General features: G+C 37.9%; 1 protein-coding gene across 4 annotated transcripts in view; it reads left to right on the top strand.

The window, feature by feature from the left end:
• Positions 1-24,526, top strand: part of mast1a (microtubule associated serine/threonine kinase 1a) — a 73,846-nt gene extending 49,320 nt beyond the window's left edge. For all 4 annotated transcript variants that reach the window (XM_028016682.1, XM_028016683.1, XM_028016684.1 and 1 more), the window contains 17 exons: positions 533-600; positions 777-853; positions 3,343-3,551; positions 4,637-4,775; positions 5,179-5,311; positions 11,691-11,856; positions 11,943-12,044; positions 12,930-13,052; positions 13,182-13,291; positions 16,179-16,342; positions 16,936-17,180; positions 17,313-17,570; positions 17,658-17,890; positions 18,338-18,460; positions 18,600-18,736; positions 19,340-19,527; positions 19,652-24,526. In XM_028016682.1, coding sequence (XP_027872483.1) covers positions 533-600; positions 777-853; positions 3,343-3,551; positions 4,637-4,775; positions 5,179-5,311; positions 11,691-11,856; positions 11,943-12,044; positions 12,930-13,052; positions 13,182-13,291; positions 16,179-16,342; positions 16,936-17,180; positions 17,313-17,570; positions 17,658-17,890; positions 18,338-18,460; positions 18,600-18,736; positions 19,340-19,527; positions 19,652-21,261 — 4,085 coding nt within the window. In that variant the 3' untranslated portion in view covers positions 21,262-24,526. The remainder of the gene's footprint in view (positions 1-532; positions 601-776; positions 854-3,342; positions 3,552-4,636; positions 4,776-5,178; positions 5,312-11,690; positions 11,857-11,942; positions 12,045-12,929; positions 13,053-13,181; positions 13,292-16,178; positions 16,343-16,935; positions 17,181-17,312; positions 17,571-17,657; positions 17,891-18,337; positions 18,461-18,599; positions 18,737-19,339; positions 19,528-19,651) is intronic.
• Positions 24,527-25,763: the final 1,237 nt, after the last annotated feature.

Here is a 25,763-nt window from a genome sequence, read left to right on the forward strand (position 1 = left end):
TAACAATGTGCCACTTGATATCTTATCCTGCACAGCCTTTTGCACTTACATTGTCATGCACTGGCATGCATGCACACCCACATAGCCGCTTGCACGTTCTTACTTTCACACTATTGTTTCTTTTCTTGGTTTCTTAGCGACGAATGACAAGTCTTTCAGTCTGAAACAGAAAACTCACTAATTATGTGATTCTCTCCTCTGTGACTTTTATCTACAATCAATTTATTAACTACAGCGAAGAGTTGTCGGGGCTTTGGAAACTAAATTCTCAGTCAATTATTTCTCTGCCACGTCAAAACTGTGGCACAATCGGAGGATTTAACCAGCTGTCACATAGAAAATGCAGGAACGTTAACCGTTGGTTGGCAGTGCTGCCGAAGAGGAGAGAGAACAAAACAGGGAGGAAGGAGAGCTAAAGAAAATAGCACCACTTAAAAGGAGGACATTTTGGTTGCCAAAACAAAGTGGGATGCATGTGCTTTTTTATCTTTATAACACCACTTTTGTTTGAAACAAACATGTTTCTCTACAGAAATTGTGAGCCTTGACAGCTATGACAGTGAGGGTCCACACACTCCAGAGACGGATGACTCAGCAGAGGTGAGGAACTAACAAACAAACATCCACCCAATGCTCCTGTTTCATATCAGCAGTCACACACATTTCACATGGATGTCCCTACAGACTAGCATAAAAACTTGGACAGTCAGCTGTTGCAAAAGAAATTGCTTACGTTAATGTTTGAGTTGTGATTTTAAGTCGTTGGATGTTCCCAGGGAAAAGGCAAATCCATCAAGCCACCCTGTGAAGAAGACTTTCAGACCATCAAACTGATAAGCAATGGAGCTTACGGGTAAGTAAAGGATTTGTGCCTCACTGAGTCCGCACAGAAAGAAAATCACATCTGCTTAAGGTATATAAAGTCTTTAGAGGATAAAATCTGGAGAGTTTTGTGGGGACTTACAATCGACTTAAAAAGTTTACACAAGTTTTACACATCTAGAAAAAGCTGGTTTTTAAAGGTATAAAAATTAGACGTTTATTAATAATATTTTTTCCACCTCTAATGTGGCATATCATTTAAAAGTAAAGTAACAAAGTAATTAAACTGTTGGAGGGTGACATAAAAATGTTAATGAAAAAGCTGCCATAAGGCCACTTCAGGTGACTGTAAGCATTTCCTGTCGGATTTAGTTTAGTTTCGCGTTGAACTTTTTTCTATTGAAGCCAGTCATTTGATGATATGAATGGCTGGGCATAGTTTTGCTGTTTTAAAACCTAATATATGCTTTGAAATTGTGGAAAAAAAGTTGTAGCTTGACTTATTGGAAGATTATAAAACATTGTTCTGCAAGATTTTAGTGGAACACAACCAGTGCTAGTTAGGAACTCATGCAATTATTTTAGTGTTTGTCTCTTGGCAGTCTTTGCTGACCTTTTTCTAGCTTATCTTTCCTTCCCTGACATACATTATGCAGTGATTTTTTTGTGCCCATCTGATGCTTTCATACAATGGTTTCCTTTTATTTGTAACTTCTGTACAAAGTGGGGTGTTTACATTTCGGCAAATGTCAGGAAAAACCTACAGATTAACTTTTTTAAGGATTTGATTTTAATTGATGGCTGAATGTTTAAATTGAATCAGAAAGTGTTTTAACAAAGTAACAATCTAATGCACACATATGCAACCAGCTTATTGCAGTGTTTCTTTTTCATTAAACTTCACTAAGTTTTTTTTTTTCTCAGATTAACTGTTGAATAAAATATCACTATAAATGTTGAAAATGATTTATCACTTTACTACAGCACAAACTATAGGATTTAATATGGGTGTGTTCACTTTTTAGTTCCCCTCTAAAGCTAAACAAAATTGGGAATATTATCATTACATCATTTTTTTAAACTATTTAAAATAGGATTTTAGAAAAAAGGCAAAAGATATATATAAATCAGTTCCATATTTAAAATATTAAAATTTAAAATATTTTGGTCAATCATCGGTAATAGAACACTTAGGTTCTATTATTAGGTAACAAAACCCAGATATTCTAAGCTTCTCAGCCATGCTGACTTTGTTATACTTCGCATTCTGTTTAGCCAAAATTAAGATAACTACTTTTAGATTGCCAAATATTTAATATATTTTAACAGCTAGAATGTCATAAGCCAATATTTCTCAAACTAATAACAGAAACTCCTAAGATAAAAGTTTTTTCAGTATTCTAGCTTTTTCTGCTCCTAACTGTGTGGAGCTATGATATTTTATAGACAGAAATAATAGTGTCTTTATGAAACCTAAAGTACCACTAAGTCTGTGGACTTACATATTTTAAATTCAGTTATGTCTGTCAGTGTCTGAGTGATATGCGAGACAAAACAGTTTTGGCATCGCAATTTTTTTAAATCTTGCCCTTCTTTGCTCTATCAATATTTAAAAGAGCAGGAAGTCAAAACCCATGAGATTTAGATTGGACACATTTTATTGGGTTCATGTCAGACATTTGTTCAGGGAATGGCTTTTTCATTTATTTGAAAGTATGTTACATAATTTTAAATGGATTCAGGAAATAATATACCCAAAGGGATTTAAAATAATGAATAACATGTAGTGTCATTTTTATCTTGACCTGCACAAGCTGCTGCATGATAAAAGCTGCCTCAGGTAGCACAGGGAGCAAGAACAGTGCTGTCTCTGCAAAGCCTGCAGTAGACAGGAATTATATGTGTCATGGTTGAGGTAGGAAGGATCCAAGTGAAGAGATATAATATAGCTGGTAAAACAGAGTACTTTAATAAAAAATTTGAAATTGCAGAAAAAAACGTGGAGAGACAGCAGGTCAAAGATTATAATGAACAAAAGAATCAAGCAACAAGCAATGAAAGACCAGGAGCTTTAATACTGAGGCACGGATACAAACTGACAGATTAACCAGCACAACTGTAGGAAAACTGAGCAGGAAGACTAATTAATATAAAGTGAGTTGAACTAAGACTCAAAGGATCTATAAACCAAAATGGAAAGACCTGTCAATAACCTAAGATGAATAAATTTAAATGCACAAAGAACAAAACAAAAGTATAATCTAAGAAACTAAGCAATGAACACATTCCTGTGTTCATTATTGTTGTTGAATAAGGGAAGACCTAATGCACAAAAATAAACAAGCAAAGGATTAAAAGCACAAAACAAAAGCACCCTAGAATCATGACAATATGCTACTATATTCTACTCCAGCAAGAGATATTCTGAACAGGAAAGTTGCTTGTGTTGTATATTCTAAATTTAAAAACAATTTTTTTTTTTCTCGCTCCTCTTCCCTTGTTCTCCACTCCTCTTTGCAGTGCCGTCTACCTGGTGCGGCACAGGGAGACACGTCAGCGATTTGCCATGAAGAAGATCAACAAGCAGAATCTGATACTAAGGAACCAGATCCAGCAAGCATTTGTGGAGAGGGACATCCTCACCTTCGCAGAAAACCCCTTTGTTGTGTCCATGTTCTGTTCCTTCGAAACGCGCCGCCATCTCTGCATGGTCATGGAGTACGTGGAAGGTAACTGGATCAGAACTGGTTTATGTCAGATACACAGGGTGTGTGTTCAGTTTGTAAAGCTTACAAAGCTTTGCAAGTTTACTACGCTTTATAAATCTTAGTAAGTTTGTAAAGCTTCCTAAGCTTTGCAAACTTGGTTGATCCTTTGAACTTCTGAACTCCTGTTTATTAAAGCCAAATGTCGTCAACTGGAACAGATCATTGATCTCCCTCACAAATCACTCCGGAAACTTCAAACGGTCCAGAATCAGCTGCCCGTATCATTACTAAAACCCCCTCATTTTCTCACATCACCCTAGTTTTACAGCATCTTCACTGGCTTCTGGTCATGTTCAGAATCCAATTTAAAATACTGCTGAACACCTTCAAAGCCATCCATAACATCTCCCCTCCTTATCTGTCCGATCTCCTGCACATCACCACTCTTTCACGCTCCCTTTGCATTTCCTCTTCTATCCACCCCACTGTTTCCTCTGACTGCCTCAGCACCATGGGAAGTCTGGAACTCTCTATTTCCAGATATTCTCAATATACTCTCTTCTTACTTTTAAATCACAACTCAAAGCACATCTATTCAAGTTGGCTTTTTCATTGTAATCTCTTGTTAGTTTCTTGTTTTTTTTTCTTTCTTTTGTTTGTTGTTTCTTTTTTTGTGTATTTTTCTCCTGTAAATGTTCTTAGCTGTCTTGTAAACAAATAAAATGCTTATTATTATTAAAACCCAAAGGGATTTACAATAATGAATAACATGTAGTGTCATTTTTATCTTGACCTGCACAAGCTGCTGCATGATAAAAGCTGCTCAGGTGGCTCAGGGAGCAAGAACAGTGCTGTCTCTGCAAAGCCTGCAGTAGACAGGAAATATGTGTGTCATGGTTGAGGTAGGAAGGATCCAAGTGAAGAGATATAATATAGCTGGTAAAACAGAGTACTTTAATAAAAAATTAGAAATTGCAGAAAAAAAAGTGGAGAGACAGCAGGTCATAGATTCAGTCCATTGGATTTGTGGATTGAGCCTAAACTGTTTTCTGTAACAAAATGATAAAAGTTACTCTTGTTTAAAAAAGCTGCTTGTTTTTTCTCAGGAGGTGACTGTGCCACTTTGCTGAAGAACATCGGAGCTCTGCCTGTAGAGCTAGCGAGGATGTACTTTGCTGAAACCGTTTTGGCCTTGGAGTATCTGCATAATTATGGTATTGTTCACAGAGACCTGAAACCTGACAAGTGAGTTCTTTGTGCTGCAGTAATGACTTTCTTTAGATTTGTGTTTTCATGCCCTTCATGTTTTAAAAGTTACCCACTGGCTTTTAATAACCGGCTGAGAAATAAATTAAAGTTCAATGTTGATGTTTACATATACTGTAAGTAACCATGGTGACTGATAAAAATTATCCAGTATTCTTTTAACTCAGTTTGAGAATTTTAAAGACAACCCTTTATTTTTTTGTTACTTATGGAAGAGCAGTAGTTAAAACCCAAAAGAAAAGTTGAAGGAGTGAACAGGGCAATACCCAAACATTTTAATATGTAAAATTTATTTAAAAATAAAACATTAATGGCACAACAGCAAGAACGTGTATTTTCCATTTTTCAACAGCGTTAATGCCTTTTTCTTGTTTCCTTGCAGTCTATTGATCACTTCCATGGGGCACATAAAGCTGACAGACTTTGGTTTGTCAAAGATGGGTCTAATGAGTCTCACCACCAACCTGTATGAAGGACACATTGAGAAAGACGCTCGGGAATTCCTCGACAAACAGGTGCAGTCAGAAAAAGCCTTTATTTGAACATTTATTTAAAAGCTTCTCTCACACTGTTTCCTATCTTTCAACATATATTTTCTACATGCGTTTCACATGAGTCTAAATATGAAGAAATTATGGGCATTTTGAGAAACATCAAGCCCTGCTTTATCTGTGAAGTTAATGTGTGTTCCTTATAAGGTTGTCAAAATTTCAAACTTGATACCAATCCGTAGAAAAATCCTTCATACTGAACACCATTTTTAAAACCATGTGAGTGTTTTTTACAAAACAAAGGGTTCTTTGTAGATGACAACAAAGTATGATTAATTACAATGTACAATACAATTGCAACATTTTTGCCAACAGTAAAGACAAAAAATAAGCTCCCAGCAAGAGCTGAATGTGGATGAATGTGGTGGAAAATAATGAGAACATCTGGTGCCACAAGCACATTATTCCCAAAAAGTGACATCTTGAAATATTATGTTGTAATTTCTTGAAATACTCAGCATGTTGATGTAAAACAAACACCACATCCAAGCCATACTAGAAACTGTGTTGAATTAAACTGACCGCAGTTAATGGGTCATTGTCACAATTTAGTATTACAATACTTCAGTGGTTTTTATAAGCAGTATCTGAAATTACACGTGCAAACAGTCACTCTCTCTACTTTGGAAAGGTTTTGCAGGAGAAACCCAGTTTAAAGGAGTCCAAACTTTGTATGTAATATAATCTTTATGTCATTGGAACTGAAATACATTTTTTAAAGTGTTTTGTTGCTTCTGCTATACTAAATACCATTAATGCACTGCACCTTCAAATTATTTCTGCTATTTTGTGCGCTTTTGTGTTTGTACCTTTAAAAAAGCTGTATAAAGTTATCCAGACAACATTTAACTTGGTAGCCTTCAGATTATGTGAAGCTCGGTATGTTGTCTGTCTGTTCAGTTTACAGTGTTTTTTGCCTGCATCATTTAGATTGTGCAAAAGATGAGACATCCAGATGTTGCTTAGCAATTTAAAACATATTTTATCCCTTCCAGTCATTTATGCAAACTTGCCAAATCATCCTCCTAAAACCTATAAGCTCTTAAAACCTGCTACACAATTCCTCCTGTAGAGTTGCTGTTACTGAATCATTTATGCTCTCCAGCTTCATCACAAATCAATTTTGCAATCAAATTTATTTAGTCTGTAAATTAAACTGTAATCAGTCATTCAGGCTGCATGGATTCTACAGGCGCCTGTTAGTCTGCCAGTAATCATCTCATATTTGTGGCTAGCACAGACCACTAATTTGCTTTTTAAGTTTTTAATGGAGTCCCTTATTGAAGGGAAATGCCTCATTCAGTCGTCAGCAATGCCTGCCTTTATAAGACGGTGGGCACAAGTAGAAGCACTTACACCCTCACACAAAAGCATGCATTTATTACTCGGCAACAGATAGTCTAAAATTGCACATTAATGAATAGCGTATGCTAAGTATGGTTTCAGAGCGTAACCATGAACATTTAAACACATCACAAGGGACTCACTGAATATCAGAGGACACCATGGCACCATTTTAATCCAATAAAATCTCCTTATTTTCATGACATTGTCATCAGGTCCAAAGAAAAAATCCTCAACATATTTCAGTAGACGAGCCTTTTTCGGCTAGTCAGACACTGTTGTGGTCATGTATGGTTTTTCCACAGAGTTTACTAAATGAATAAATTGTTAAATCGCTAGTATGTCTTGTTTATTCAGACTTCAATTATCAAATCCAATAAACAACAACCCACAAGAGTCAATAGCAGAATGAGCTGTTTGGCATTGGCAGAGTGGTTTTGCCAAGCTTTTCCTGTGAACAACCCACACACTCAACTCAGTTGCTAAACGCACCAATGCATTCTCCTTGCAAATGTGGCACCATTTAAAGGGAAATAAACAGACTTTCCAATGATATGTTATTGCCCAGAAGTATTGGTACAAAAAAGAAATAATCAACTAAATACAAATTTCCTTAGTTTTTATGCTAAGTTTACATGGATAATACAAGTATTTTTAGTGAAAAATAAGAAAGAGCACAAACTGCTTTTCCCAGAGGTAACATTAGTTTTCTCCCATGACCAGATTCTGCTTTTGTTTGCAGAACAAGGATGCATCTTTATTAAAAGCTGCTGGAATTGATTAAATCCCTATAAAAAGGAAGAAAAAGGAAAACAATAGGAACACATTTTTATTTGTAAATGACAAGCTTCAAACTTTCTAGTTATTAATTAAGATTTTTTTTGTCATTTTCCTCTCCATTGTCTGATTTGAATGTTGCATTATTTTTCCAGCTTCAGCTAAAATTGTGGACCACAAGAGATGTTTTTCCTGCCATTTGTGGAACAAGGTGTTCATGGGTTAATTCGCACTCCTGAGAGTGGAACATCTCTTTTGAAATACAATGATTGATTTTTATCTGTTTGACTCCCCTGTTTGACGAAGAAAACATTTCAAAGGTTTAATTGATGTTAATGACATGGGAATAAAGGCATTTTAACAGTTCCAACAAGAGGGAACATCTGAGTTCTTTTGACATTAAGGTTTATGTTCATTTCAACAAAATACAGTGTTATAAATAAAAATTTTTGCCTCCTTAAATATTTTTTCTTTATGCTTTATGTTTGTTTTCAAATTATGATATTGTTTATTAAAGAAAAAAAGCTGTCAAACCAAAATAGTAATTCTCCTCTACACCTAAAAGCTGCCATTACGAGATTGTGATAATTGGTAAAGAGTTTTTATATCACTTTGGAGGAATTTAGGCCCGCATTTCTTTCCAAAATTGCTTTATTCAGCCAGACTGAAGAGTTTTTAGCCATGATCAGCCTACTTGATTTTATGTCACAGTATCTCAATCAGTTTTCACTCCAAATCCTTCATTTATTTTGTTTACTTTGTTTATTTTTTAATTGCTGGTGTGGTTTCAATCACTGCCTTTCTGCATTGCCCAAATGCACTTGTGGTTAAGGTCACAAGCTAACAGAAGCAGTCAAGGGTCTTCACAATATGTTTCTTTTCAAAGCAGGGGTTTTGTCCTTGTGACTCTGGGGGGGAAAAGCCAATTTTCCCAGTCTCTTTGTAATAGTTAAACACTGATGTGCATTGTTTAAGACGTTCTGGGTTCTTTTCATGACCTTTTGGATGAGTTCTCAAAGCACTCTTGAACTAATTTTTGTAGGGCGGCCATTTTTTAGAAGGTTGAACACTTTTCCAGTTTGGATAATGACTCAATCTGCTACATTGGGTCCAGAAACCATAAAAATGTCTACGTAAATCTTTCCAGAGCGATCAATGTCAAAAAATATGTGTCTCGTCTCTTGCTTTATTGCCTTGGCTTTGGATATGATGTGTTGTTTTTTTAGATCATTTAGCTGATATTCAGATTTTTTTTTAAGGGATTTCTTGTCTTGCCAAAATAACACCCGGAAATATTGTTAGGACAGGAGTCACAGCTGAAAATCGTGATTCAACTTGTCAAGAAAATCCGAGCTTCTGGACAGGGATTTACCCTGTCCAGAACTGAAGTAAACTCTGTTTAAGCTGGTTTCGAGAAACGATTCGCCTGGTTATCTGACGGCCTACATCCAGGTGTCCCACCCTTCTTCCCCCTGTGAATTAGCCAGACTGAGTAGCCTACAGCCAACTAGTTTCACAGAGCACACCTGTTAACGGTCGCTCGTTCTCTATTTTGCAACTTGCATTTGTTATTGAACCAGGTAGGTTTTAGTGACTCGGGCGAGTCCCAAGGATGAGGTTTTAAATATGGGCTACCAGCAACCTAAAAACATTTTCCACCTCTTCCTCTCCAGAATCAAACATCACAGCTATTTTACAACCATCAATGAACTTTAAGGTGACTCATTAACTGAATGTCCACAACATCTTTAGATTTTCTTTATGCTAAATATTTTATTAGTGAGGCATTTTTGCAAGGGTCAGTACAGCTTAATTCAGTAGCAGAAATAATCAAATAAGTAAAATCAATCATCTAGTCTATCTTTCCCTACTGCTGACACTGAGAACTAAAAAAGGAAACCTTTGAGAGAGACGGACGGAGTTTGGTGTTTCGAACCCCAGACCTGGCACGATGATGAAGAAGGTGTTGCAACAGGAGGAAGACGCCGATCGATGAAGGCCAGGATCTCCGCAGGTCTGATGAGCCTCCTCTCCGCATGGATGCTGAGGTCACACAGGACTTGGTGCTGGCAGGAAAAAAGGCACCAGTTCTCCTTCTTTGTCTTTGCCTTTGTCTTTGTCTTCATCTTTGTCTTTGGGGTCTGAACCCAGCCGATGAGAGAAGTGTGATTCGAAGCCACAGATTGTGGGCCAGACGGGTTGGTCTCCATGTGCAGGACAGTCTCCGGCTCCGTGGCCCCGGCTCTTCTTCAGCTGCAGAGTTCTTTGTCCATCTCGATCTTGGCTCGAAGCTGCCCGGAGGATCCAACGAACGGTTCCTCTTTTGCACCCACCTTATATAGGGTTTATCTGTCTGCTTAGACAGATGATCTCATATCCGTCACTGTCTTAAGAGACATCATGTCATGATGTCTGTGCCAATGTCTCGGGGCTGCTCAACCTCCTGTTTCCATATAAGGTGCTGATCATCTCTGCTCTCCTGTTAGTTCCCCTTTTTCCCTTCCTGTCACCTTTCACCTACCATCTACCTCCAACATATCAGTGATGTTTAATTGCAGTTTTACAACCTTTTACACCATTTCAAGTTCAATGTCAAAATCACATTTATATCACATTTATTTTCTTTAGCTTCTCTGATTTAGCATTCATTTATAATTTTATAACCATAACTTATTAGTTACTCTTATTATGATCTTAATGTGAGTTATTACAGATGTTTTTCTGAAAAGAAACCAAGAATAATCTATTATTCTAATTATTTGATACCAAAGTTACATTTGCTTGTTTTTCTTATAAGTGTTCTCACAAATATAAGTGTAAGTATTATTACAAGTAAATCAATATTAATATAAGTATTTTACTTTGAATCTTATCAAATTACTCAAAATGTTTAGATTTAATTTTTTAAAACTTTCATGCTTTAAAATAAGGAATAGTCTCAGCTATTTTTATAAATCTGCAGGCTGGAAACTTCCTCTTTTTCCAGGAAACCTGCTTTTCCTGTTTAATGACTCTCTCTGACTGACTATGATTTCTTATGATTAGATAGAAAAAAGTAGAATTAAAGCAAAGTTTGCATGAGACAAAAACAACACACACAACTAGATTTATTTTATTGACACTTAAGTCTACTGTTGGGCCTTGATGTCACTTGAGTGATTCATTTTAAAGATAACTTTATTTATTATTACTGTTAAACTAACTTTATTGACACTTAAGTCTACTGCTGGGCCTTGATGTCACTTGAGTGATTCATTTTAAAGATAACTTTATTTATTATTACTGTTAAACTAAAATCTCCAGCATGGGGAAGTGGGATGAGCTCGGATTTTCTTGACACCCCCTCCACGAGGTCAGACCTTTCACATGCTGGGAGTCCATCACCCTCCTGCAGTTCGCCGTCCTCATCCACTAGAAAGAGAAGAGGTTCGTCTGGGATGTGAAGATGCAGATTCTTCATCCTCAGTTTTCACAGAGGGCTCAGTGTAGTCATCAAAACTCCACTTCTCTTGACAAACTAAACCTATGATTTCCCACTGGGCCCACTTTTGTCTCTTAATAAAAGAAATCATTACTTAGAAACGTTTTCTTGTGTTCACTCAGGTTCTCTTCATCTGATATTCATATTTGTTTAATAATCTGAAACATTTAATTGTGACCGATAAGCAAAGGAAGAAATCTATTAGGTGTTAAGTTTTTTTCTTTCTCACACTATAGAGCCTAATTTCAAACACTGGATCCAGCAAACCCTCTTGCACAAAAAAATGTTGTTTATTGTATAAATGACTTTCACAGAGTGAGCTAGACAGAGTTTAATTCAGTTTAAACATTTGCTTATTGATTGATGTGTCAACTTCTCAGGCACTTTTTCTATAAATAAATGAATACATTATATCCCAGCATGTCATTAAGCCTTCCTGTAGGAATTCCTCTTTTCAGTAGGTTCTCAGTATTTATCTGTGTCATTGTGCTATATTATAGCCTGGAAACTGTTAATTGATGTCACACTGTTGTCTGTAAAGCTTCTCTAACAACAAAGCTCAGTGTTTCCCCCCTGGCAGAGATTTCAGCAAACCTACACAGGCTTCACTTGAGCTTGTTTGAAGTTTAGATAATCTAGCCTGGGCTTTAGAGCATTTCATAACATGCACAATAAGAGCTTACATTATTAAACATTTTTCTATTACATTCTTGCTCTTTACCATCTCTCCATCACTTCCAGGTCTGTGGGACTCCTGAGTACATCGCTCCTGAGGTGATTCTCCGTCAAGGTTATGGGAAACCTGTGGATTGGTGGGCAATGGGCATCATCCTCTATGAGTTCTTGGTGGGATGTGTACCTTTCTTTGGAGACACTCCTGAAGAGCTGTTTGGACAGGTCATCACTGGTGAGAAACCCAAATTAATTTGGTCTTCAAGTGATTTATCAGGCTAACATTTTTAACCTTTGCTCTGTGTTTGCCATCTGTTGTAGATGACATAGTTTGGCCAGATGGTGATGATGCTTTGCCTGCAGACGCTCAGGCCCTCATCTCTGCTCTGTTACAGACTAGCCCTCTTTTAAGGCTGGGCACAGGTACGGTTTCATGCATTTACTGTAACATTGTGTCTGTATTTAGAACCAAGTTACAAATTATATAGAATTACTATTGATCCAGTATCAATATTTTGGCAAGTTTTTTTCAGGGGGGTTTTCTACATTGCATTATTTCTGATTTTGTGTTGAATAACAATTATGAGCATTATGCATCCTTTATTTTTTTTTTAGAACACATAAAACCTAAATCTCTTAGTCTGGACAAATGTAACTTAAACTTAGCAAATGAAAAGCTGTTTGTAGGTGAAGCAGATGCCATTCACAGCCAATAGTTGTACACTTGTTCAAGAAAAAAAACTACTTTTTAAAGAGTATGGGAAAGTGTTTAATTTCATTTAAGCATTTTCAAAACCTGGATAGGTTTAAAAGAAAAACTTTGTATAAATAAATGTTTAAATATACAGAGTTTATTCTGTATACTGACAGCAAATCAGAATTTTTGAAAAATTGAATATTAGACTTCATTGGTTTATTTTTTGGTTGCCGACGGCAATGCTTTCAGCTGCTTTTGAGATGCTCTCAGTATTGCACAAATGTATAATTTCAATAAATCAAACTTTCTTTTAGTTTAGATTTTTTTTTAATAAATTTAACACTGTTGTTGCAACAAGTACTCCTATTAAAGTAAGACTGATTTTAATTGGGATTACTGCCTGAGAACCCTGTAATTGCCAAAGGGCAATCACTTTAAATGAATCCCTGACAACTTTAACTGTTATTATGTTTTTAAATTCTCAGGAAACCAGATAGTATAGGATGCACTAAAAATAAAAATGAACAAATCTAAATATTTTTGTCACATTTTTGTCCATTATTTTAAATCACTGGAAGACAGACATTTGTTGCCTCTGTTTCTCTCACCAGGTGGAGCATTTGAGGTTAAGCAGCACGCTTTTTTTTCTGCGCTGGACTGGAACAGTTTGTTGAGACAGAAAGCAGAGTTTGTCCCCCACCTGGAGTCAGAGGAAGACACTAGCTACTTTGATAGTATGTGCACTTTGTGTCTCTGGATTAATATGCCTAAAAATAAGAGTAAATGCATTTAAGACAAGTTTAGGTTATAATCTGACACAGCTCAGTCACAGCTCTCCTGTCTCCCATTTTCCTGTTTTCCAGCCCGTTCAGATCGTTACCACCACATCAACACGTACGATGAGGATGACACCAATGATGATGAACCTGTGGAGATCAGACAGTTCTCCTCTTGTTCTCCTCGCTTCAGTAAGGTACACCTCTTCCTTTTTCTTACCCTTGGTTGTGTTTCTATCTACGCTTTTATCTTCCCCTCTTTGTGTCAACACACCATACTTTCTTTGCACTTGAGATTACATGACAAGGGTTGATGAGGAAGGGGAAAAATGTGGGTCAGACTGCACCAAGAGGCTCTACAAGGCTGAGCCTGGTTTCATACCTGCTGTTAATGAGGTCTGTGTCGATTTTCTAACAGCCACACTATGTATGCTGCTTTCACCGGTCTCCAATTTCTACTGAAGGTTCAAAATGTTTATGCACCTTTTCAATATATTTAGAAGGTATTCATTCTCCTTTTTGCATTTTGTCATGTTACACCCCACAAACTGTAGTGTATTTTAGATGGTTTTTCGTAATAAACTAATAAAAAGCAATATATAAATGTAAACCCTCATGTAATTTTAGTGCAATGCTAAGGAGGAGTGCAGAAAATGTCACGATCAGACTGCAGGGAACTGTGAGAGGTCGTCCCGTCAGACCGTCAGTTCCCAAAACCACATAAAAAAAAAAACTAACTCGTAAATCTTGTGCTGGTTCACCATAAGTGACCAACCCAATGCAAATCATAACACAAAGTCCTTGGTCTTGATTATGTCAAGACCAAGGATAGACAAATACAGTGGTGAAGAAATTTAAAGCAAAGTTAGATCAGAAGAATTCAATATCTCATGAACTTTTCAATTTATTCTCTGAAACAGGAAAAAATGCAACACAACTGTAAACAAACCAAAACATCAACTACTTAAACTTGGTAGGTTTGCAGTCATTTACAGACAATGGGCTGAATGTTTCCTAACAAACTTCTGAGGCCTTCGTTCCACACAGATGGGTTCTATTTACTTATTTGGCATCTTGTGAAGGAAGTCGGCTACACTGGATTTTATTTACAAATACTCACCTTTTTTTATTGCAAAAAATGTTAGAAAATATTAGAAACCATGAATACTTTTGCTTTCTTTACAGCTATACACTACTTTGTGGTAGTCTGTCACATAAAGCCCAGAGAAAATACATTGAGGTCTGTGGTTAAAACACAGCAAAACTGGAACAAATGTATTTATAAAGTACTGTATGTGACTGTTAACATTGCTGTTTTCCTTCTGAGAAGACAGCTGGGTCTTCAGCCATTGCTTGTTTCCATGGTGCACTCCTGCAGCTCGTCTCATTGTCCTCCCCCACAAACTGTTACTCTGCACATAATGAGAGCCTTACAAGCCATGACAAATAAAAAATGTGACCAACATTAAACCTCAAGTTAAAATTGGTACTCTAATTATTTGCCACAATTACATAGTGTAATCAGCTTTACAACCTGGTGTGAAAGAAAACAAAATCACTGCTTGATGTACTCCACATAAACCTCTAATTACTAATCTTAGCCTAACAGATGACAGGGGCAGTGAAACTCTTGGCAGAAATTTAGGCATTTGGCTTTATGCTGCTTGTAGCTAAAGTGTATGTCTGTTCATCAGTTGGTTAAAATATTTGAGTCACATTCTGTCTTTTACCGAAGTTTTGTAAACAACTTCAAAAGTCTGGGCAAAGCTGTCACTGTGTTTATTAAAGGATCGAGATGCAGTTTGGCTGGTAGAAACAAGCAGTTATTCATATCATAAGAAAAAAACACAATGCAGAACTGATTTCATTAACCTAACTGATGAGAATGAAAATATACAGATTATGTATTATTTACTTTAATAAATAAGGAAGGGCTAATCAACCGGGAAGCAGGGAACAACTATTGGAAGCAAAGCAAATAGGAAGACAGACACAAGTCCTTGTAAAAGACTTGTCAGTTTACAGCCTCTCAAAAGTATTTATTCCCACATAGATTGTGTCACATTGCAACCACAAACTACAATGTTTTTTCATTGACCATAACTGATAGGCTAGTACAAAGTAGTGCCTAATTTTGGAGTGGAGGGGAAATGAAATGGGAATGAAAAGTCAAAACATTTCTCTGCAATGACAGCTGTAAGTCTTCTGGTCTTACAGCTGTCTTTCCAGATTTACCTCCTTTAGAGGTAAATCTGCCTTCCATTAACTGCTAAGCAAGTCCATACACCTTGGTGTTGGCAGAATCATATCTGCTTTCAGAATTATGTAAAATGTTAGTTTTCTGCCACACAAAGCTGCCTGCATGACCCAAAAAGTTAAAACAAAACAATTGACTTGCTCATCTTCTTTCACATATTTACTGTCTGCTGCATGGCTTGTAACAAACTGCAAACAATGCTTGTTATAGTTTTCTTTAAGCAATAGCTGTCATGGATAACAGAGTGGATTATTTAGGGTTTTATATCAGGATTGTCTGGATTTCTTTCTTGGTCTCTAAATAAAGTCTCAGAACACATTCATTTTTATTTGTTCAGTTGTGCATCACTTTGTGTTTGCCTTTTATATACAAAGGCAAACACAAAGTGTTTACAACCACAAATCACCATTTGTGGCTGTAAAATGACAAAATAGAATACGGTTCATGGGATCTGAAAATTTTTGCAAGGCACTGTTATTGCTTTATTTAAGGTTAAAGGTCATGAAGATGGAAAATAGTTCTCTTAGAAATCTTGAATTGTCAAACACAAATGTGATAAAAATCCTCCTATATTGAGAACTTTTTCTAATGAAAAGTGAATATTCTTCCTCTGTAATAAAACCTTCCACCATTACTCATAATGCAACACAAGTGCTGACAGTTATGTTTAACATGCAGCCGTATTTCTCTGCGAAATTTATGTAGCCTGACAGTTAACATAATCACCACACAGAAACACTGTATGGATCTTTGTTACGACTCAGCAGTTACATTATTAGTTTAAGACATCCAACTTAAGGATTTACGAGTTGTTTGTCTTTCCGCAGGTGTACAGCAGCATGGAGCACCTTTCCCAGCTGGAGCAGAAAGCCACAACCTCTGTGTCCCGTCGAGAACACAGGAGCCCACGAGAGGACAAGGTGGCAAAAAGAGAGAGCCTGGGAAGCTTCGGCATGAGGGAGAAAAGCTGGAGGACTGGATCTCCTGAGATGTGAGTTGCTGTCAGCTTTCTGTGAGGTTTTTTTATTGTAAATATATCTTAATTCTTCCAAGAAAACACATTGCTATTTACTCTTAATACATCAAAGATTTTGTTGCTGATTTTCACTTCTGAAAAGCTTTATCTGGAGATATCCATTTTAGCCAATTCCCATTTACCTTTAAGAATCATTAATAGCTTGAGCAGACTTTCTGCTTGCTTCACAAACGCAAAATGTAATTGTTTTAACATTAAAATGTTCATTTCAAAGTAAAAAAAAAAAGAAAAGATTTTTGTCAGATACCACCACAGATTACCTTGCTATCTGTTTCTGCATCACTGGGAATCTATAAATACAGTAAAAGAAGAAGCAAGGTCAATCCCCGTGTGAAAGAGAAGTTGGTGTTACGCAGATCTACAATTAAACAGGGCTTCACTGTCCTCACTTCTCTTTTCTTTCTACCCTTCCTCCTGTCCACCTGCTGTTGAACAAAGACCTGTAGTGCCACAAAAACCGTTAAAAATTCCTTTAATGCACATGAGCAAATGTTTTTATGCTAAAACTATAGTTATTGTTTTACCTCACCACCCTTATGGTTGTTCAGGAAGCGGCTGTCTTGTTCTGAGTCTCTGTACATGGAAGGAGACGCTAGCCCTCCTCTTGGTGCCAGGCGACGCTTCTCAGCTTTGATGGACACCCATCGCTTTGCGTCACCCTTCGAAGGAGAGTCCGACTCCCTGACCCGTCAGAACCTCATGAAGTTCCGAGGAACGTCGCTTGATGGTACCACTGTCCCTTCACCAAGCCTCCTGGAACACAGGCCCATTGGGAGGGAGATAAATGGAGCAGGTTTGTTGGCAAAACTTAGAAAGCACAAAGTCTGTAATGCCTGATTTGATGCAGAGAATCGAACCAGTGGGACTATTTCTAATTTCAGCTGAAATTATCCTGTAATGTTCAAACCATTTGGATTTCTTGCAGACAAATCAAGTAGACTTGGAGAGAGTGCCAGTGTAAGTTCAGCCATCATGGCATTATCCCCCGGTCTTGCAGCACCCAGTCGGGATGTGATCACTCCTCTGTATGACCCTCTGGGGCCCAGAGCCACAAATGACCTGGTCCTCCGCCGGGCACGCCACCACCATTTATCTGGCGATGGAGAAAAACGGAACTCCAGACAAGGAAACAAAGTTATCAAGTCAGCGTCTGCCACAGCTCTGTCTGTTATCATCCCATCAGGTGAGAGACTGAAGGTCCTAAAGCACTGCTACTCTCTGAAACGCCTGAAGTCTATTTTCTCTGATCTTGCCTCCTCCTTGCCTGCAGTGGAGCAACACGGTGGCTTCTCTCCATTGGCCAGCCCCATGTCGCCTCACTCTTTCTCCTCCAATCCCTCGTCACGTGACTCCTCACCCAGCAGAGACTTCTTTCCTGCAGTCAGTGTTCTGCGCTCCCCGATCACAATCCATCGCTCTGGAAAGAAATACGGCTTTACCCTAAGGGCTATCAGGGTCTACATTGGAGACAGTGACATCTACAGTGTCCATCACATGGTTTGGGTAAGAAAAATGTGGAAATGACATGAGTCATAGTTTTGTGGCATTTACTCTACTGGAGTTGAACATTTACTAGCTTAAACTACTTTATTACTTTGACTGTTGAATGTGCAAATGGAAATGAATGGTCTGATATAGCAGATTAATAGCTGAAAAAATAAAATAAAAGTTGAACACAGAGGAAAACTAGTCTATCTTTTGACCTGCATCTTTATATATCAGGCAGATTTGTTGGCACCCTTGTTAAAATTGTGTACCCCGGGGTTTCAATTAGTGTGTTCCCACAATGACATGGATATAAATCACCTCAACAGAAACCATCTGGATCATTTTTAAATGTTCCAAAAATGTAATGGTGCTCCAATTTTTTTATATATATATATTTGAATCATGACTAGAGGTATTTTGTTTTTCTGAATGCAATCTTATATATTTTTTGTGCCTCGGCAGCATGTTGAAGATGGAGGCCCCGCTCAGGAAGCCGGTCTTTGTGCAGGTGACCTAATAACTCATGTTAACGGGGAGCCGGTCCACGGTTTGGTCCACACTGAAGTGGTAGAGCTCATCCTCAAGGTTGGCATCAGTGACATTTCATCTTATTTATAGGCTGTGCCAGCAACTTTTAAATGACAAAGCATGACTAGTTTCAAACATGTCAACATTGAATCATTGTAAGCTTTCACGGCAGAACTCATTTAATTGCTCTGTGCAGAGTGGGAATAAGGTGACGGTGACAACCACACCTTTTGAGAACACCTCCATTAAAGTGGGCCCTGCCCGCAAAGCCAGCTACAAGTGTAAGATGGCTCGACGAAACAAGAGGACAGCTGGGAAGGAAAGCCAGGACAGGTAGGATCTACAGGTGTCATGAAGCTAACATTTAAAACTCATTACTTTAAATAAGCTACTAATTCCTTTACTGCTGGACAGAGTAAAGGAATTCCAATGAAGGAATGGTGAGCTGCTTCATCATGAAGGTTTTGGTGTCATATTCCAGTTATATTTTGATAGAGTATTTTGTCAATACATGCCTTTCTTCAAAATTTTGGGTAGCTTTACAGTCAACATTTTCAGCAGTTTGCTAGACAGTTTTACCATTAAATTCCCTTAACTAAAACTTGCCAGATGCTTAACAACATTTGTAATATACAGTCCTGCTTCTTTAAATACTGTCTCTTGGCCACATGAGTTAAAAGTAGATCAAATTCAGTTTTTCTGCATTTTTAGGGTATGGGTGTTGATTACCTACTTCCTTTATTTAGTTAGCCAGGGTTTATCTTGTTTGAGTTTTCCTCTTCATATTAACTGTGTAAGGAAATGGTCTTTTATAGAATCTCTAACGATCTGGTTTGAAACATCAAGAGTCATTTCTGTGCCAGTTAGTATGAGTATGTGTTAATTTAAGATCAACACGTTCATTTTGTACACTTCAATTCTCTGTCAATCCTTCAGTAAGAAGCGCAATTCCTTGTTCCGTAAGATCACAAAGCAGTCCAATCTCCTCCACACCAGCCGCAGTCTGTCCTCTCTGAATCGCTCATTATCCTCCAGTGAAAGTCTTCCTGGCTCCCCAACTCACAGCCTCTCTGCCCGGTCCCCAACTCAGGTCCACCGCTCAACCCCGGAGCCCTCCTACCTCGGTATGTTGCCATGTTTAGATAGTTATCCAGCAATTATCCTTGAGATCACCTTTCTTTGTGTAACTGTGAACCTCTTCCTCTGGTGATTTCTTACATCTCCCCATGTGTCCGCTGAACTCTTTAGGTGCTTCCTCCCAGAGCAGCTCTCCTGCCTCCAGCACTCCAAACTCACCCTCTCCCTCTCAGCACATGCGGCCCAGCTCCTTGCATGGCCTGTCCCCAAAACTTCACCGCCAGTATCGCTCTGCCCGTTGCAAGTCTGCTGGAAACATCCCGCTGTCCCCTCTGGCACACACACCCTCCCCGACTCAGTCTTCCCCTCCTGCGATGCCAGGCCACACAATAGGGAGTTCCAACACAACACAGTCCTTTCCTGCAAAGCTCCACTCCTCGCCACCGGTGGTCCGGCCCAGGCCAAAGAGCGCAGAGCCCCCGCGGTCACCTCTTCTCAAGCGGGTGCAATCAGCAGAGAAGCTCGGCTCACCTCTGACCCAGTCCAGTTCTACCGGAGGGCTTGGAGGTCCGTTGAGGAAGCACAGCCTGGAGGTGCAGCACTCTGAGTACCGCAAAGATGCCTTCCTCTGTGAGCTGGGGCTCCAGAGCCTGCTGGAGACGGAAGGAGAAAATCTGCCTCCTAATGCTCCTCCACTGCCCGTGTCCTCCACCACTCCAGAGACTGGTGTGCTGAAGCCTGTGAGGAGACTCGGGAGACAGGAGTCGCCGCTCAGCAGGGAGACTCTGCTGGCCGGAAGGGAGAGGGAAGAGAGAGAGCGAGAAAGAGGAAGGGACAGGGAGAAAGACAGAGACGTAAACCAAGCAGGTCTACCAGCGTCACAGTCATCTTTGGCAAGGAAATCTCATGCAAGCGATTTTAACATGAACTCCAAACAAAGTGAAGAAACTAGTAGACTCATAACCCCTGCCTCTCCTATTAAAACTGCAAGCACACCCCCAACGCAGGTAGAAATTAGAAACAGCAAAGATCTCCAGCTCAAGCAACAAGGAGGAAAACCCGAGCCAAAGCAAGAAGGGGAGAACAAAAATCGGTCCTGTCTGCCAACTGCTGCCTTCAACAAGAGCTCATCTACTCCGGATAAATCCAGTGGAATCAATACAGTCGCGACAGGAGCCTCTTCAAGCATAAATAAGACTTTTAAATCATCAGGAATGGGGAACGGTCAACGGAAGTCTGACGGCAATGATTCAAGAACTGCTGAGCTCGGCTCCAAAAGCCCCAAACTGGCAGCTCGGGTCCTGGCTCCCGTAGTTCCCTCGCATGGGCAGCCGCTCTCGCTAGGCAAAGTGCGACAGGGTTTGGGCCCTGTTAATTGTTACAGGGGAACTCTTGACTGGGAGGACAAATGTCGCCTGGAAGTGGTGGAGGAGCACTCCCCTTCTCCCTCCCCCTCTCCAACAGCTGTCACCCCCTCCCTCTGTGGACCTTCGCTGTGTAAGTCACGGCCTGTCTCCCCTGGAGATAAGACTAGCTTCGTCAGCCAGCTCACCACCGTGGCCAAAAACGTCCTCGGACCAATCAAACTAGGCTCTACGGAGGGGACTAGGAATAAAGAGCAGCAGAGCAAGGCATCAGAGGAGAAGCTGGGACCTGCCACCGGGAGGTCCGATACTCCTGCAGGAGCGCGAACGGTTCTGGGCGCTGCAGTGGTGACTCAAAGTCCTGGCAGTTCTTTGCTTGAAAAGTCAGCACCACCTGGGAACCTGCCAAAAAAGTGACTCCCTGGATCATTACATCAAACTTTAGTAGAAAATAGTAAAAAAATGTTGTTTGGAGGGACAAAAAACAGAAGAGAGGCACTTAAAGATGTACATTCCAGTTTCATAGTATACAAAGTCTTATTTATTGATTAAATCCTTGAATAAATCTAATGTAAAAGCAGTAAGAAAATAGCTGTAAAGGTGCATTAACTGTTGGTTTTCTATGATGCATAATTTATTAAGACACATAGTCATGTAAAGTGAAACACTTTATCAGATATATATGTGTGAGTCAATGTGAATGCATGTTATATTCTATATATGTACTGTATGTGCATAACAGGTACAAGAGGGTCAAAAAGTGCTTTACTGATCAAAACATGCTGAATACTGTGAATACCAAATTCTGTAACTCTTTTTCAACTAGACCATTCAGAATTTTTTACTGCTGTTCAAAATAGAAGAGTGAATAAGTCAAGTTGTAATATTTGCATTAAGCAGCACAGCATCGGTTTGGCTTCTCTATAAAAGCAGCAACATGATTAGGCATGTTTATTCATCATGCAGCAGTTTACTTTCTCTTAGCGGTTAGACGAATCCACAACAACCCTCTCTGTCAGTGGATGTTACATTAGGACCTGTCTAACTCCCAGTCTGTCACAGAGGATTGTCTGTGAGTGTGTTTATCCTCCTCCTATGGTTCCTATCACTCTTGAAGGCTGCAGAGGAGAAAAGAAACGACTGAACTTGGGCTCAGTGCTTATCTCGTCCTTGCAGGAAGGCCACACCGGCCTTTCTTCTCCCTCCGCCTCCCAGTGCTGCAATGGGCAGGAGCACAAACACCCCAAAACATTTGCATTGCCACAGGAGACGGCTCTGTCAGCAGCTGATTTCAATACTTTTTAATCCATACTCCTTTTGTGGTCTGTGAAGCAGGACATAAGTGTGCTTGGGAGAGTGATTTGGAAAGGTTCAAACATGTGTACATAACATGTGTGTTATGTTCATTAAAGTAACATGACAGAAAACAGCCTGGAAATTTGTAGTTTGGATCCAGGGGTACTAGTGGGATTATAAGGCTTTAATTGACTTATCGCACTCACACTGTGCATGCTGATTTTACCGTAGAAGCATAAAACAGAGTAGAATACATATATGTCATAAGAACATAATGTATATACTAAAATCAAGAGTTTTCAGCCAGACAGTTACTGATGTAGCTTAAAATAATTTGCTGAAGAGCTCTGTGGCTAAAATAGAGGTAGCTCGTATAGACCTAAAAATATCATGAATCAATTTAAAAATGGTCCTGTGTTAAAATCAAAGGGAATATTTAATGTAACATGTTGATAAAGACTGTTACCCACGTCAAAGCTCAGATAATATTTCACAGGACACAAAATTTATCTCACAGTGACGGCAACCGTATTCATATCCATTGAACACATTTTGTTGTGTTATAAGAACCTTACTGTATTTTTTTCTTTGAATGGATGGAATGTGATAGACCAACACAAACTAACAAATATTTAGACATTAGAAGAAATTACATGGTTTTTAACTTAAAGCAGTAAAGCATGTTATTTATATCCATCTCCAATGAGACAATAATTTGCAGAGCTGCTTGTTGCTGCAGTTACAGCTGCATATCTTTTGGGGATATGTCTCACCTAGCTTTGCACATCTACACTGTGTATTTTAGCTTCTTTTTACTTTCATAATAGCACAAACTGGGTGGAGATAATTTGAAACTACATTTTTCAGTGCAGCAACATACTTCAGTTGGGTTTTATGTCTGGACTTTGGCTAGACCATCCTAATAAATTAATATACTTGCAACACTCAGCATCCAAGAGCAGAGAAGGGCTGGAAGACACACCAGACAAGGTACCACCTGACAGTGGTGCATGGCAAACCTGCAACAACCCCCAGGCCAAAGAGGCACAGCTAGAGATGTAGGAAACCAAACCCGTCAACACAGCTGTTTGTTCTCGAATGCTCTCTTTGACTCTTCAATTCAGTTTGTTGCACCAGAATAGGAATGCACAGCACACTTTTTAGATTGTTACTGGTAAAAGTGTGAATGTATCATTTTCCTTCCAACTCACAATTCTTTATGAGTTTGTGTTGGTCTGTCCCAATGGTCAAATCCCAATATTATGTAGTTTATAAATCTAACATTGCAAAATGTCATAACTTCAAAGGATATAACTACTATTGCAACACATTGTTTTTCCTTAAATGTAAGCATCTTAACCTATTTTAAGCACATACATATACATTGTATGTAAATGTATGCAATTTGTCTTTGATTTCTTTTGATTAACTTATGCAAAAATGCAACATAAAATTATCCAAGTGCAGCATATCAATTTGTCAGTAAGATAGTGTTTAAAAGCTGAAATATATGTTTGAATTTGTACTTGAACTATAATTTTTTAGGACTTGGTTGGAAACTGTTTTTACCACATTAGACTATCGTACTGTCCAATTTGACATTAAGTCTACATAAAGTTACAGCAAAGTGAAAACCTGATTCCTCTTACATGCAGTGGTATCACCTCTATTGTTCACATGAAAGCATATACCCTATCTAGTAGATGCTATGGAGTCTAAAGGATTTTTTACATTCATGTAGTTCTCTACTGCCCTCAACTGGTTCCTAGTGACGACTATTTAATGTGTTTAATATTCTAACAAACCTGAGATTGGTGATTTATTGCGGGATGTTACAAACCATAGTGTTATAAATATGCATTCATGTTTCTGAACTATTACCTGAACACTTGGAACAAAAATTATTTTCTCTGGTGTTCTACTTGTGACTGTTAATTTTATATCTGGATTCCATTTTTGAATATAATGTATGCATAATTCTGACAGGAAAGACTACTTCTTATATATTAATGTAACAATGAAAATGTAATAAATAATTAATGTGATAAAGAAATAATCTTTTTTTTTTTTCATATTTAGGCCTTAGCCCAAGCAGTTGAGTCAAAAAAATACCCTTTTTTTAGTATTTTGGATTGACTGAGAGAACATCATCCAAGCACTTTATTTGAGAGAAGAATATCTTTGTTTTCGGCGTTGCTTCAAAGTTACCAGATGCTAACAAAGATAGATGGTAAAAATGATCACAGTAATCCAACTATAAACATTCCACTCCTCTCTGTTCACTCTGTGTATTTAGTTGTTCCACTGGGGTATTTTTGTTTGTAATAGATGCAGACACCTGAAGTGCAGTATGTGGAATAAAGTGAAGAAATTTGTTCTCTAACTTCTCTTGTCAATTGCTCTTTTCTCATTTATGTTTTAGATTGACAATACTTTATCAATCTTCTGATTAGCTAACTTCTGTTTATAGCATCAGCTGCCAATCAGGACTTCTAAGACTTGTATTTACAGGTACATCTCAGTCAGTTAAATAGTATCATTTCAATTGATTTGTAAAAGGATAAATCATAAATTATTTAGATTTTTTTTCCCACACATTGAGATTTTTTAAAGTTGGTATTTCTGTTCATTTAGCTGTGGCTTACAGATAATAAAATTAAATTGCCCAGAATACTATATAAATAAGACAAAAAATTTTAAATGACTTTTTATATTATGTTATGTGTCATGCTGGGTTCTACATGGTGGGGAAAACTTCTTACTTGATAGTGGTTGAGAATACAAATTAGTAACACATTCCACAGGAAGAGTAAGAAACAACTGATTGTTGTAAAAAAACAATAAAAGAATAAAAAAAAAAAAAAAAGGCTGCTTTGTGCAGCATGCTTCATCAAAACATATGAATGGAGAGCTAAGTGGTTGAAAAAAGTTTGGTAGATTGGATTGAGTCAAAGTCTAATCAAGCCAAAATGGCCTAGTCTAGCATCACAGTGCTTAATTGATCAGCCAACTGGCCTGACCTACAAGGAGAGGCTTTAAACATCTTAAGGGTTGCTGTTTAATCAATCATTTAAAACAGAGTATGGCCCTTCTACGTTTGTATATATATATATGTCATTTTCAGTTCAATTCACAATTCTGTACTACTGTTTATACATAATATAATTATAATTACATATACAGTAATTACATATAATAAATAAATTACATATCATTAAAATTATATGTACATATATAATTTAATAATTAATATATATAACATATAATTTACATATATAATAATTATATGTACATATATAATGTTAATTATGTTGCATATAATTAAAATTATATGGATTATTACATATAATTAAAATGTTAGCATCTGGTATAATTTAAATTACATATAATTATACATATAAGTACAATTATAATTACATTTTTATGTTTTTAGATAATATAATTATCTGTTTTTTTATATTGCATAAAATACCACTAAAATAGATTCAAATGTGTGGCTCAGACAAATGCGGATAAATCCAAGAGGGTGTGAATAATTTCTAAAGGCACTGTATTAAGGGTTACTTCTGAGATTACCGTTAAAAGTTGTGTCGTAATATCCTGATCTTAAATATATATACTAA

This window comes from Xiphophorus couchianus, chromosome 5 (genome assembly GCF_001444195.1).
Source record: "Xiphophorus couchianus chromosome 5, X_couchianus-1.0, whole genome shotgun sequence".
NCBI lineage: Eukaryota > Metazoa > Chordata > Actinopteri > Cyprinodontiformes > Poeciliidae > Xiphophorus > Xiphophorus couchianus.